This window comes from Mastigoproctus giganteus, chromosome 7 (assembly GCF_048544385.1).
Source record: "Mastigoproctus giganteus isolate SK-2022 chromosome 7, ASM4854438v1, whole genome shotgun sequence".
Taxonomy (NCBI): Eukaryota; Metazoa; Arthropoda; class Arachnida; order Uropygi; family Thelyphonidae; genus Mastigoproctus; species Mastigoproctus giganteus.
The window spans coordinates 219,325,213-219,339,480 of record NC_143581.1 but is presented as its reverse complement, the minus strand read 5'-3'; the positions used below and the strand labels follow the sequence as shown (position 1 = coordinate 219,339,480).

The following is a 14,268-nucleotide window of genomic DNA, read 5'->3' as shown; positions in this document are numbered from 1 at the left end:
CCATTCTTTCTAGATGCCCATACTTCATTTACCTTTGATTGGATATTTATTATTCCAAGAATTTTTTCTTAGATCTATTTATTTTTCTTAAAACTTTCATTTCTGAAGAGTCTGTTTTAACCTGTGGAGCTAAGAGTTGAATAAAAATTAAGGGATTGATCAAAAATGAAACTTAAAAAACAAACTTGTATAAATAGCTGATCTCTCTTTTGCTCCAAATGAATTTGTTTAACTGCCTCCCTATTCTGCTCCTGCTTTACTTATTCTGTTGTTTATTTCTATGTCTAATCTGTCTTCATTAAAGATCATTCTTTAATACCCGAAATAAATGAATTGAAGCTAACTTGCTTAAAAAGTGGCAATCAAGTGCATCTCTACCTCACTCCAAAGTTTAACCTTAAAACCATTTTCCAGTGCTTCCTTCATTCCATATTTCAGATTTGTCCCTTTTTCTATAAGTTATATATCCCTTAAAATCTTATCATTAAGCCATATTTTTGTAAAATTTGTAAGAGCAGATATCTAAGTAATTTATAGGTTCTTATTATGTTACCACTACTGTTTGGTCAACAAATTTCCCCCGTTTGTCTTAAAAAATGACTGTTCTTCCCTAAGGTTACATTCAACAATACTCGGTACTCTCTTCTCTAAGATACTTTGATAGATTTTTACCTGATACACTAAGAAGTGAAATTGCTTCATTATTTTCAGTTTCAGTTTTATTTCCTTTTTTTATATATTGGTATAGCAGATGGTTTAATGCCATTGCATCATATTTGTACGTAGTGAAATACTGAAGTAGATAAATTGGCATCGTTTTAATTATATCTCATATTGTGAAAAACTTCACGAGTTGCCATGATATTGCTTTACCTTAAACAAGTAACGCTTCACTAATGGAGATAACTAACACTACTTATTCTTGGCGGATACCACCACCCAGGCAGCACCATTTCAAGGCTTATTGGTCTTTCTTCAGTGGGCAGTTAGGTATCCTGGTTTTGCCATAGCGACAACCCAGTTATGAAGTATAACTCCACAATATGAGAGATGCCTGATGGTGTGCAATAGTATAGACAGGTAATTTTTTGGGCTAAAGCCTCAAACTACGTTGAAGTTTCACTAGTGGACAAGTTAGTGCCATTGGATCATATTTGTACATAGTGAACTACCAAAGTAGATAAATTGGCATCATTTTAATTATATCTCATATTGTGAAAACCTTCACGAGTTGCCGTTATAATGCAGTACCTCGAATAAGTAACGCTTCACCAATAGAGATCCGCCAAGAATAAGTAACGTTAGTCTTCTCCATTGGTGAAGCGTTACTTGTTCGAGGCTGCTGCATTTCTGTATTTATTTTCTTGACCTTTTCTACCTCAGTAATAGAGGTATCCAAAATTTTTTGCCCATTTTAACCATTTCATCTTCAGTGACATCTTTAACATCTTTGTTTATCAAATTAAAAGTATTTTCTATACTTCTGTTTTAATTTCATCCTTACCATTTTTAATTACCTTAGTTATGGTTTTCTCCCTGTTCTGCAAATTTTAACTAAATGCCAAAACAATTTTCTACTTCCTGATACTTTTTTTCTATTGTTCTCAAAATCTTCTTGAGATTTTTCTTTAGCTTCTTGCACACATATCTTTGCCCTCTTGCACTTTTTCTATATTCCAATAAAGATTTATTAGATTTATTTATCAAAAATGTTTTATATTTTTTATTGTCTTTAACTGCCTTAGAAAAAAGTACAATACTTAATAAAATTACTTTTCATGGGAAAACATGTAAGGTACATTTCAAGATAAAGCTTGTTAGAAAGGAAAAAGAAACAACAGTGTATTGGTAACATTTGTATGCAATATACCACTACAACTAATTATAATTAATATTAATAATAATATTTTTATTGTCTCTAACTTCTTGGGTTCACCACAGCATTAGATAGAGCAAAAAACATTATGCACAGAGGTACAAATGAAACTTTAGATGGTATGGCAACAAAATTTTACATTCTCCATTCTCAACTAGTTATCATTGTTTGAATGAAACAGAGGTTATTATGATGAATGAAGATAAAAAGTGTATGTACAAAAGAATTATACACACACTTTTTTATGTGTAATTAGGATATAATGAGAATCACCTATGGTGACTGCAATTTTGTTTTCCTTGAGTCTTGTTATTAATGAGCTTTCATTGTTATATGTATATTAGCTACTTTAACTTGTTAATTTGAAACCTGTATCATTTCTGTAGGTCTAGAGATGGAAGGATCTTAATGGTATCTTCAACAGATGGTTACTGCTCTTTCATTATATTTAGTGAAGGAGAAATAGGAAAGTTCTATCAACCTCCTGAAACTGTACAGGAGACCACGTCTGTGGAACAAAAGTAAAGAATTTTTTCCAATTAATTAATAATAAAATAACCTTTTTTTTCCCCTCTTCTTTATATGGTTAGATTATAGTTAGCTTTAGAGACCATTATTAATTTTATAAATCAAATAACTTGAATGATGTATGTGTGAGTTTGCTTCTCATTTGGTGAAAAGATCCAACAAAGATATTTTTACAGAATTCTGCCTGCTAACTAAGTATTTTGTCAAGAAATATTCACCATTCATATGAAGTGCTTTGGGTTCAAATGCACTATTGATTAGACAGAATTTTTAAAGGCTTTTTCAGTTAAAAATATAGTTGTCCAGTTTCAAGTAGAAATGTAAGCTCGCATTTCTGTCTGAGATATTCTGTATATTTCACTTAACAAGGCAAATCTTTGAGCAACAAGCTGCTAGAAACATAACACACACTCTGATTTGTGTTTGGTACTTATATCATAATTATGTTACTCGAATGGCACCTTTTGGAAGAGAGGGCTTTATTTCTCTAATAGTAAGGAGAAGCGTATGAGCGTATACAGAGAAGGGCAACAAGATTGGTGAGGAGAATGACGGCGTGGGCTTACCAAGAATGGCTTAAGTTCTGCAAATTGCTGGGTATGGAGACTTAGGCATCTGTGAGGTGACCTGATGTATAAGGCCTTGAATGGGTTGAGCAGGCTCAATTCTGATGGGATTCTTCCTCTTGCTCAGATTACGAACCTGATGGAGCATAAATTCAAATTGAGGAAAGACAGTTATAGAACAGATGTGCGGAAATTTGCCTTTAGCCAGCGGGTAGTTGATTGCTGGAACAAACTTCCATCTGTCGTTGTGGAAGTTGATAGCTTAAATAAATTCAAGAAGGAACTGGACAAATGTTTGGAGGGAATGGATGTGTGACATGAGCTTGCTTTCTTACATCATATGCCTCTACTAATGTTAATACTAGGTGGAAGTTTATTCCAACAATTGATTACTCTTTGACTGAATGCAAATTTCTGTTTCCCCATTACAAAGGGGGAATCTATAGGTGACACGAGTAATTACAGACCAGTTAGTTTAACTTCTGTTCTGGGGAAAATAATGGAGTCACTGGTTAAAGATGCATTGCAGGATCATCTAGACAAGACTGCAGTAATAATTCAGACAGCATGGGTTTGTTAAGGGAAAGTCTTGTCTGACAAATTCCATTGGATACTATGATGTGGTTACAGAGGAACTGGATGCAAAAAATAATTTTGATATCATACACAGCAGACTCGATTAACCAGGACACTTCACGATTCCAAATTTACAAAAAAAAAAAAAAAAAAAAAAAAAAAACCAACCAGAAATCATAAAATTCAAGTAATAAATAGAATAGGTATAAACAGATGTTTTGCAAGTCGTACGTAAATAAACAACAAGAAGTGGCATTATAAGTCGACATTGGGAGATTAGTGTACCTATTATCTTGCAATCCCCACTATCTTCACACCTGCTGCTCAAAAAAAAAAAAAAAAAAAAATGCATCACGTCGATTGTTGTGTTCCGTCGCACCACAAAAGGACAAATTTTGTTTCATTACGTATATCAGGGATGTCGGATTTTTTTTGTTTAGAAATCGCGAAAATGATGGACAAACGCAAGAGTTGTGCTTTCAATTAAACAAAAACTTGAAATTATTCAAAAGTTTGAAAATGGTGCATCTGTTAAATCTCTAAGGAACCATTATAATGCTGGTGACCAAACCATACATGACATTGTAAAAAATAAAGAGACGCATCGTATTGGACATGCAGGTAGTGCATGGTAAGTTTTTTTCGTTTTTTATCTATTGCCATACTTTTTGCTTAGGTTGCTGATCATATTTCAATACAGTAAATCCCCGACTTACGCAGCTTAAGACTTACATTACGTTATTTATATATTTTTTTATGACTGGAGATTTCAGTGAAGGGGACACACATTTCACTATAATAACGTAAAAAATCCACAGAATTCCAACTATCGGTATTATCGCAAACGCAATAAGATCGCGTTTACTACCCGTTTATAATTAATTGCACTAACAGAAAAGTCCAAAAAAACCAGAAAGTGCAAATTGTTTTTATTGTTTTATGGCAGTGACCTCCAGAAATGTGCTTTAGTAAAATGTGAACTCGCGTGGAGTGATGATAGTGAGTTTTCGCCTTAACCCTGTGAAGTTCTTTACAGAAAATTTTCATTTTGACCGTTATCACAGTGCTGACTAAGAGAATAAGTGACAGTGGTACTAGTAAATCTATCAAGAAAAGGAAAGCGATCGAGTTGGATCAGAAAATTAAAATAATAAGGATGTATGAAAATGGCCAAACATTAATAACATGTATCGTGCGGAATTAGATTTGTCAGTGGCAACGGTGAACACAATAAAGGACAAAGACAATACAAGGAGCAGTCGGCACCAATGAAGGTCAACTATAATAATAACCAAGGCTACGAAATACATATCAGTTTTTACAGTTCAGTAACATGCGTTTTTTCTTCCTTTTATGTTTTCATTCCCGAGTTACGTGAAACTCGACTTACGTAAGAAGTCCTGGAACATATGTCGGGGACTTACTGTATTTTTGGATTAGCTGGGAAATCGATTATCCGGGAATATCTTTTTATCATCTATCCCAGAAAATCGAGAGTCTACTGTACTTGGATTTCAGGAAAGCGTTTGACACTGTTCCACATGAAAGACTACTGTACCAATTGGAGCAGTATGGTATTAAGGGTAAGTTGCTACAATTGATAAAAGGAGGGTTGAGTGGGAGAAGACAGAGAGTGGTAATCGATGGATGCTACTCTTCGTGGACTAATGTTATTAGTGGAGTCCCCCAAGGTTCAGTGTTGGGCCCCACTGTTGTTTTGTATATTTTTCAATGATATTGATGAAGATATATCAGGCTTAATGTCGAAGTTTGCAGATGATACAAAGGTTGGCAGTGTTGTTAATGACAGTAATGGCAGGCAGTGTGCTACTGCAACACTATCTAGAAGATTTGGGGAGATGGGCTGAGAAGTGGCAATTGAAGTTTAACCTTGACAAATGCAAAGTACTGCATATGGGTAAAGGTAATCCCAGAGAAATGTGGTACTACACTTAGGGTGGTAAAAAATGAAAAAGATCTGGGAGTAATTGTGCAGTCAAATATGAAGTTTTCTGAGCAATGCAGACAGGCAGCCAGAGCAGGTCATGGGGTTTTGTCAATGATATATAGGAATTTTGCTAGCAGGGAAAAGGAGGTGATTATCCCTCTGTATAAGGCAACAGTCAGGCCACGCCTTGAGTACTGCGTACAGGTCTGGAGGCCTCATTTTAGGAAGGATGTTGAGTTGCTTGAGCATGTACAGAGAAGGGCAACAAGATTGGTGAGGGGAACGAAGGAGTGCTCTTACCTAGAAAGGCTTAAGTTCTGAAAATTGCAGCAGCTGGAGACTTAGGCACCTGCGAGGTGATCTGATTGAGGTATATAAGGTCTTGAATGGGTTGAGCACACTGAATTCTGATGGGATTCTTCTGCTTGCTCAAATTACAAACCTGAGGGGGCATAAATTCAAATTGAGGAAAGACAATTGTAGAATAGATGTGCAGAAATTTGCCTTTAGCCAGCGGGTGGTTAATTGCTGGAACAAACTGACATCTGCTGTTGTGGAAGTTGATAGCTTAAATAAATTCGAGGAGGAACTGGACAAACTTTTAGAGGGAATGGATGTATGAGATTGAGTTTTTATTTTTTTTTTGGCTGATGCAGAATAAGCTCATATGCTTGCTTTCTTGCATCACATGCCTATTACTACTACCACTACCCTTTTTAAAACCTTATACACTTCAGTTAGGTTGCCCCGAAGATGCTTACTTTCCAGGAACTGAAATTTATACAACCTCAGTCTTTCTTGGTAAGAATATCCTTTTGTGCTCCCAGCTAATCTGCAGGGTGACCTAAATTGAGGTTTTCAAATCTGTGTGCAGTATTCCAAGTGAAGCCTAGCCATTGTCTCATACAATAAGATAATCACCTCATTGTTTCTGCTGACAAAGCTTTTGCATATCATTCACAGAACACCCCATAAGCTGTTCTAGCAGCTATTTGTTTGCACTGCAGAGAGAATTTCATGTCAGACAGTACAGTCCACTTAGATCTTTTTTATACTCCACTTCTTTTTCATACACCACCCAATTTTACTTTGTGGCATGGAAATGGAGATCAAGAAGAGAAATTAGGCTTCATATTTGTTTGGTTAACTAAATATAAATAATTCTCTGTAGTAGATATTACAGTATCACCCGTCGACTCTAGACTTAACTGCAACACCTTTTAACAGTACTGCACAGTAAACTGTAAAGAAAGCAGCAAGTGTAATGAAATTATTGTATTCTGATACAAAGAAGTTCATGAAAACCATAATCTACAAAACTATCATGTGACATTGCTCTTGTTAGTGTTACATTTGTGCATGAGGCTCTATGTGCCTATGTGAAAATAGTCATTCTTATTAATATTACATGTGTGCATGAGGCTTTGTTTATCTAGCTGAGCAGTTCCTTGTTGCCTATTTATGTGCTGTACTCTAAATTGGTTTCCCTGTAAACAGTGCTTCATTTCACATGAGATTGCAAAATGAAGCACTGTTTAGCAATTCCATATTTCTCATAGGATTGCCACATGAAATTGACAATTTCAAGTGTTTATTTTTTTTAAGTACATGCACTATTTTCTGTTTAGTATTTTTGCATAAATACAGTACAGGCTGGCCTCGATTAATTCGTCCCGCGAGCTCATCGCGTAAAACGGAAACGCGTTAAGCGAATATAATAATCAATAGGAAAAATTATAACTGGTCCTTGACCTTCTGGAATGTCTATAAAGAATTTTAAAAATACCTTTTAAATAACTTTTTACCTGTATACAATGTAAAATATAATGAAACTAATTATGGAATTAAATGTTTATTGCATAAAATAGGGGTTCTCAAACTGCGCCGTGGCATATTTTAAATTTTCAAGGGAAACACAGCGATACTCGACAGCTGTCGGACACTGCGTGAACTATTAGCTCGAGGTAGTTCACAGTTTCACATTTCTTATTAAGTTGTTTGGACCTAAACGGAACTGTTAGGTATTTCTTTTGGTCTAGGTGTGCCGTGAAAATATTACTGTGACACTAAGAACGCCGTGAACCGAGAAAGTTTGGGAACCTCTGACATAAAATACACAATGAAGAAATGACTGTTGCGGAAATATTTGAACAGTTGACTTTCTATTTTCATCAATCAATTTCCGATAGCCGACAAAAATCTTCTCTGGGCCCTGGCGAAATAAATATCGAAGAGAACCTCAAACCTTTTGTTTGAGGTTCTCTGCGATACGAAAGATTTCATCTAGTTCTTTTACTGTTATCTCCTTCGCGGTAACATTTTCATCTGGCTCATTTAAAAATTTAAATTTTTAAATACAAGTCTGCATTGACTTTATTAGCGGGAGACAAACAAGTAACACGTCTTCTTCCGATGGTTGATGGAACACGCCAAGGCGGGCAGCAGGCAAACGTTTGTTTATTGCCCGTCCGACACGTGGTAAGCTTAACGTGCAATTCAAATCTTTTTCAACTACTACATAAAAAAAAAAAAAAAAAAAAAAAAAAAGATCTCGTTAACTAGAAATTTGCATCGTGTAAAGTGAAAAGTGGTATAATTTTTTCAAATAGCAGTAACTGAAACACACATTAATCGAACTCTCGTTATGCAAGGCCTGGATGTATATCTAAAAGAACACTATCATCAGTTATCTGATAAAATAAAAAATAAAAATCATATTTACTTCCAAATTATTATTCTGATTATTACAAGAATATGTATTAATAAATTGTGAACATGTGAAAATTGAGTGCTTTAGAGGTTGGGTCAATGGATCAGTGAGGCCAGAGTTTGTTGATTGGCTAGGGCAGTTTGACAGCTAGTTAGGCCAATTACCCTGTAACTTCAAGGGTGACCTGAGATGCAATGCTCTTGTTTTTGATACCTGGGTGTTCATTGGAAGAGGACCTTATGACAGCCTGCTGGACAACAGAGTGCTGACCTTTGGTTTTGGAGAGTAGCTTTTGTTGAAAGAATGGGAAGAGTCCAGGGATGATGTGTGTGCCCCTCCTCCTCAGTTCCTGTTAATGTTCCAGTTTGAAGCAGACTGTATGGTAAAGGCTTCTTTGCAGTCTATGTGTTTGGTTATGCTTCCCGGTCCTTACGTTGACTCCTGAAGGTTGAAACTGTTGTTTTCTCATTGTGCTTATGATGCATTTGCTACACTGACTGTCAACCAGATAGACTGAAAAGGCCATGACTTGACTGGAACATTAAAGGTAGATCAAATTTCAGAGTGACTCTGTCACTTCATCGGTGATTAACAGTAGAAAGTTTTAGCCAATGAGTGATGTCTACATTGTAGCTAAAGTCCTACTCATTCTGAAAATATGGAAATACAAAAAAAAGGATTTCTCAAATCAGAAAGTTCTTTTGTATATCCATTCCAAAGGCTGACAAACTTGAAATGGTGGCTTTAAGGTGATTAGGATACCCATGTTGGGGCTTCCTTAACATAGGTATCCTAACATTTGAAAAGCATTGTACTTGCAGCACTGCAAAGAAGTTTTATATAAGAGCATTACTAAACACAGTCTGCAAAGACTGTCTCATCAGCAGTGATACAGTCCACATATTTTAGAACAGAGTGTTGGCCCAGACCAGACCTTGCCATCTTCAAGAAAGGTCTGATCTGTGCCAATGCTCTGTCTCTGAACATATTTAGAGGGGTACCTGTGTGTAGATATTAGTTGCTGTAATCAGCACTAGTCTCCTACTGCTATGATAAACATCCTATGTATAGTTGAGAGTATTGTTTTGATTTATTCACTATTAATCAAAGTAGTCACCAATTTTAGATGTGTTGTTTACAGTAATAAAGCAGTATGCATGCTGTATTCACTGGATATTTTACTTCCATTTCTTTCACAACAGATTGCCAATAAAGCAAAATTGTAAAGTTTCTGAAAGATAAAACACAAATTTAAATTGTACTTGTCACATTGTTCACTGCAGATAAAAATATTTAAATGTTTTGAAACTTTCTGCAAAGGTAGACAGAGTCTTGGCTGGCTCAGAGGAAAAGAATATTTGAATTAAAAGTGGAAAAAAAACAGGCAGATTTCTGACCCATGTATTTTCTAAAAGGCTAATAATTGTTGTTTCAACCTGAGAACAAAATGATTTTTAAGTATGCCCTAACAGAAACTAGCAGTTTTACAAATTCAAGACAATTATTATTCAGAATGAGTTCATTTATTAGTGTAAATAATCAGTTTCAATATTAATTTTTTCTTACTGACTTTTCTAAAATAACACTAGTTGGTTATGCTATATTTATTACTAACAAAAAGGCTTGATATCTGTAAAAAAATCCTCTCTCAAAACTTTCTTGAGAGATGATTGGTGATGCTAATAAGGCTCAGTTCTGTCTTAAAAAAAAAATAAAAAAGTGTTTCACTTATTCTTAACTTCATTAATATCTAGATTTCTGACAATATTAGTAATGGCCATATGGTGCAAGAAGCCTAAGCCTTATGCTGCACCAGCCAAAAAAAAAAGTAAAATAATAATAAAATAAAATAAAATAAATAAATAATAAAAGAAAAGGAAATAGACAACCTGTGCATTTCCTTCCTCCCATAGGTAACTGTCCAGCTGACCTTTGAATTTCCCCAAACTGTCAGTCTCAACCACCCATATTCCAGTAATTTATAACTCAGCTAAAATAAAACTTCCTGCAATTCAGTCTGAACATCTCCCCCTGTAACTTGATTTTATGGTCCCTAGTACTAGAATCATTTATAACCACGAAAATTTCATCCTCATTAATTTTACTTTTGCCTCTCAGAGCCTTAAACACCACAATCAAGTGTCCTCTAAGGTGCCTAGTTTCCAAGCTGTACAACCCACATATTTGAAGTCTTTCCTCATATGGACACCCTTTTGCCGATCTCACCAAGCGAGTTACCCATCTTTGGACCCTTTCAAGAAGCTCGATATCTTTTTTAGGTGCAGTCTTCACACTTTAACTCGGTATTCCAAGTATGGTCTGCAGTGGTCACTAGCCTTACATAATGGGATTATGATGTCCTTATCTCTACTAGCAAATGTTTGATAAATCATCGACACGACACTATGGTCCTTTCTTGCAACTTGTCTACAATGCTCAGAGAACTTCATGGCTGACTGACCAGTCGGTAAGACCTTGAATTTCGCTGAAGTGCATAAGTTATTTTGGGGTTACTGTTCCCCAGGTGTAAGACCTTGCACTTTGCTGGATTAAAGCATCGCTGCCACTTTTCTGAACATCCCTAAAGTCTATCTAAGTCACTCTGAAAGAAGCTCTGCTCGGCAGTGATCATTAACTACTTTACATCATCTGCAAATCGGCCAATCTTTACATCATCTGCAAATTTAGACACCACACCCTCTATCCCTCCATCGATGGCATTTAAGAAAATCAAAAACAACAGTGTGTTCCCAATACTGATCCTTGGGGAATCCCACTTCTTACATTAACCCAATCTGAGGAATAACCATTTATCACAACCCTCTGCCTACTGCCCTGAAGCCATCCTGTTATCCATCTAAGGATTTTCCCTGTGATTCCAACCTGTTCCAGCTTATAAAGTAACTGCTCATGTGGGACTGAGTCAAGTGCTTTGCTGAAATCCAAATAAAAAATGCTGAAATTATTCCCTAAATCCAGCTCACGAGTGCCCCTGTCAAAATAGCTATCCAGATTTGTTAAACATGACTTTCCCTCTACAAACCATACTGTGTATCCTTCAGAATTCTATTTCTATCCAAATGATCCTGTATTCCACCCTTGATTATTGCCTCCATGATTTTACCTACTACTGAAGTTAGACTGACTGGTCTGTAATTTCTCACTACACTCTTAGAACTGCCTTTATGCATTGGCACTTTACCCATCCAACGGAATCTCTTGAGTCCTATGATGCACTCACTTGCACCTTCAATGCACCTTAATGGTTCGATGCCCTCATCAACCCCAGGAGCCTTACTCGCCTGTTGGTTCGAAAGGTTTTTTTCATCAAATAATCATGTGAAATTTCAATATCATTAATTATTAATAACATATTGTTCAACTTCACTCCTATAATTTCTCATTGACATAAAGGGTTTTCTTCTGTAAATATCGATGCAAAATAACTGTTGAGTTAATTTGCAATATCAGCTTGGATATCTAAATACTATCCCACGTCCATTACATAAAGGTCCTATCTGATTTGTCCTTTTCTTCCTTGCATTTATATATGTGAATAATTCCTTATCACCACTCTTTGCCAGCAATATCTCATAATCTGCCTTTGCCAGCCTAACCTTTTCCTTGGCACTATTACAGATCAGTTTTTAGCTGTTATAGGCTTCAGTACTTTTTATTGCTCTGTCCATGCTGTCTTTTTCTGCTCAAGTAATCTGGCAACTTCATTATTCATCCAACTAGGAATCCTCCTCGTGGAGTATTTCTTTAATGGTATATACGCATTCAAGGCTTCTGTGGTTAATGTTTTAAAGGTATACCATCATTCAATTGTATTTGCTCTCTGTGAGATATCTACCCAGTTAATAGAGGCCATGTAGCACCTCATAATTTCCTTTCCTGAAATTATAACCCAATCCTTTGCCTTTAACTACTGCTACTCCTCTCTCTTCATTGTCCACCGTAGAACTCTATGATCACTTGAAATTTATTTGATGATTTGAAAATATATAAATTCCCTTGTGTTAGCAAACATACTTTGCCGTCTCTTCATCTTACTGAAACGTCATGACAGTTGTATCTTCTGTGTACACCATCCAAGTTGATTCATTAATGTAAAGAATTTCTAAAGGCATTGTAACATCTGCTTTCATAATTTAATAATTTACACGGTATTTGAATGCCAAGACTAACGTGATATTAATGCTATATATGCTACAAAGATCCATTTTTTCCTTTTCTTTTTAAGAAAAATTCAAATATTAAAGTTATTTAGGATTTAGTGTGGAATTAAAATTTCAGTTAATTGAAATGTTAACATGTTAACATTTCAATTAACATATTGAAACATGATATTTACATGTGCACATTCTTATTCTTGAAATTTCAAAATTTAAAACTTACTTGAGATATTTAATAAAAATTTATTTTAAAGCATTAGTTTATTATTCTTAAAACATTTTCCTTAATTTATATTGGTTTCCATATTGATTTTTTTTTTTTTTTTTTACTTAATTTCAGGAATAGTCCTGGTTCCCGTAATATGAAACATCCTGTTGAAGTGCAAAAATCGCCAAAAGTAGAAACACAGAAAATACTAAAATCACCAAAAGTTAATAAATTAAGTGAAAAAAATGAAACTCGAGTGAAGGATATTAAAGGATTGTCAGAAACTGCAGCTACATCTCAGGATGCTAAAAAAGCAGATGTTGAACCAATGGATGTTGATCCTCATCCACAAAACATTGACCAGAAACAGATATCCTCTGGTAATGAGACAAGCGATGTCCAGAAACAAATATTGCCTAGTAGTGAGCATGCCAAAATGGATATTGTAGGTGGAAAAAATAAAAATCAAGAGAAAAACATGGACTGGGAACTTGTTTTAGAAGCTTCCCACGATGATTCAAATTTTCAGAAATTTGAAAATAATGCAACCCCCTCAACTAGTGGAACTACACCAACTCAGAAAGCGTTACCTCATTTCTTCCGTGTGCCTGAGAAAAAACAAGGACGAAGAGTACAGTTTGTCACACTGTCAGGAAAGAAATCATGAACATGTAGATCAATTATGTTGCCCCACACCTCCAGATTTTGAGAGAACATTGATGAACAAACACTAGTTTAAAATCATGCATAAATTCTAAAATATGGATACAGTAAACATTTTGTGGCCGATATTATACTTTTGCCAAAAGATGTATATAAACTGTGGGAGGGTTTTGTACATAGTCCCTTCTGTCTCTCTCCTCTCCTCTGTCCCTCCCCATCTCTTTAAGCAATGCTGATGTGTATAAATCTGTCACATATGCTTCTTCCCTTGGGATCACTTTGAAAGCAGTTTATATAATTCCTTTTTAAGAAACCATTTAGAAAAAAGGAAAACTATAAAATGAATTATTCCGACTGAATGGAAGGATATAAATAATAATACCATTTATCCTTCAGCATAAAGACATTTTATGGGTTTTTATGTGATGTGATTTATTTCAAATGTTCACACCACAATGTGATTTGCAATATAAAGATCACAGCCATGGCTGGCTCTAATATATGCAGATTTTGGTGCAAAACAGCGGTGCTAAGTTAGCAATTAAGTATTTGTAAGGAGTATTTTTTTTTTAATAAATAAAATAAAAGTAATAGCAAAATTTGTTGCTCTTATAGTAACAGGAACATTACATATAATTATGAACTGAAAATTAGATTTTCAAAACATAAAATGTTTTGAAATGCTTCAGTAAATGTTTTAGGCCCTTATATGTTTTACATTTGTACCTGAAACATAAAACTGCTTAGCAGTCACATCAAAAAAAGTTACATCCACAGACATTGTAATATGCTAGCTGCCAATCAGATTTTTTTTTTTTTGGGATAAGAGGCAAGAAATAGTTTTAAATGGTGTACTTTAAATATTTATTCTGACGCTATATTGTAAGTAGTCTTGTTGTCCAAAAATATATATATTTCACAAATGCCTTCTATCCTAATCTTGAGGTTTTGAAAAGTGGGAAAGGCCAAAGCTAAAATGAGAACTCTGCAGAAAATTAATGCAGATGCACAGTAC

General features: G+C 35.1%; 1 protein-coding gene across 1 annotated transcript in view; it reads left to right on the top strand.

Moving 5' to 3' along the window:
• Caf1-105 (chromatin assembly factor 1, p105 subunit) overlaps nt 1–13,257 on the top strand; it is a 49,730-nt gene extending 36,473 nt beyond the window's left edge. Inside the window, exons 12-13 of the mRNA XM_090378572.1 lie at nt 2,263–2,397; nt 12,723–13,257. Of these exons, the coding sequence (XP_090234698.1) occupies nt 2,263–2,397; nt 12,723–13,257 (670 nt within the window). The remainder of the gene's footprint in view (nt 1–2,262; nt 2,398–12,722) is intronic.
• Nucleotides 13,258–14,268: the final 1,011 nt, after the last annotated feature.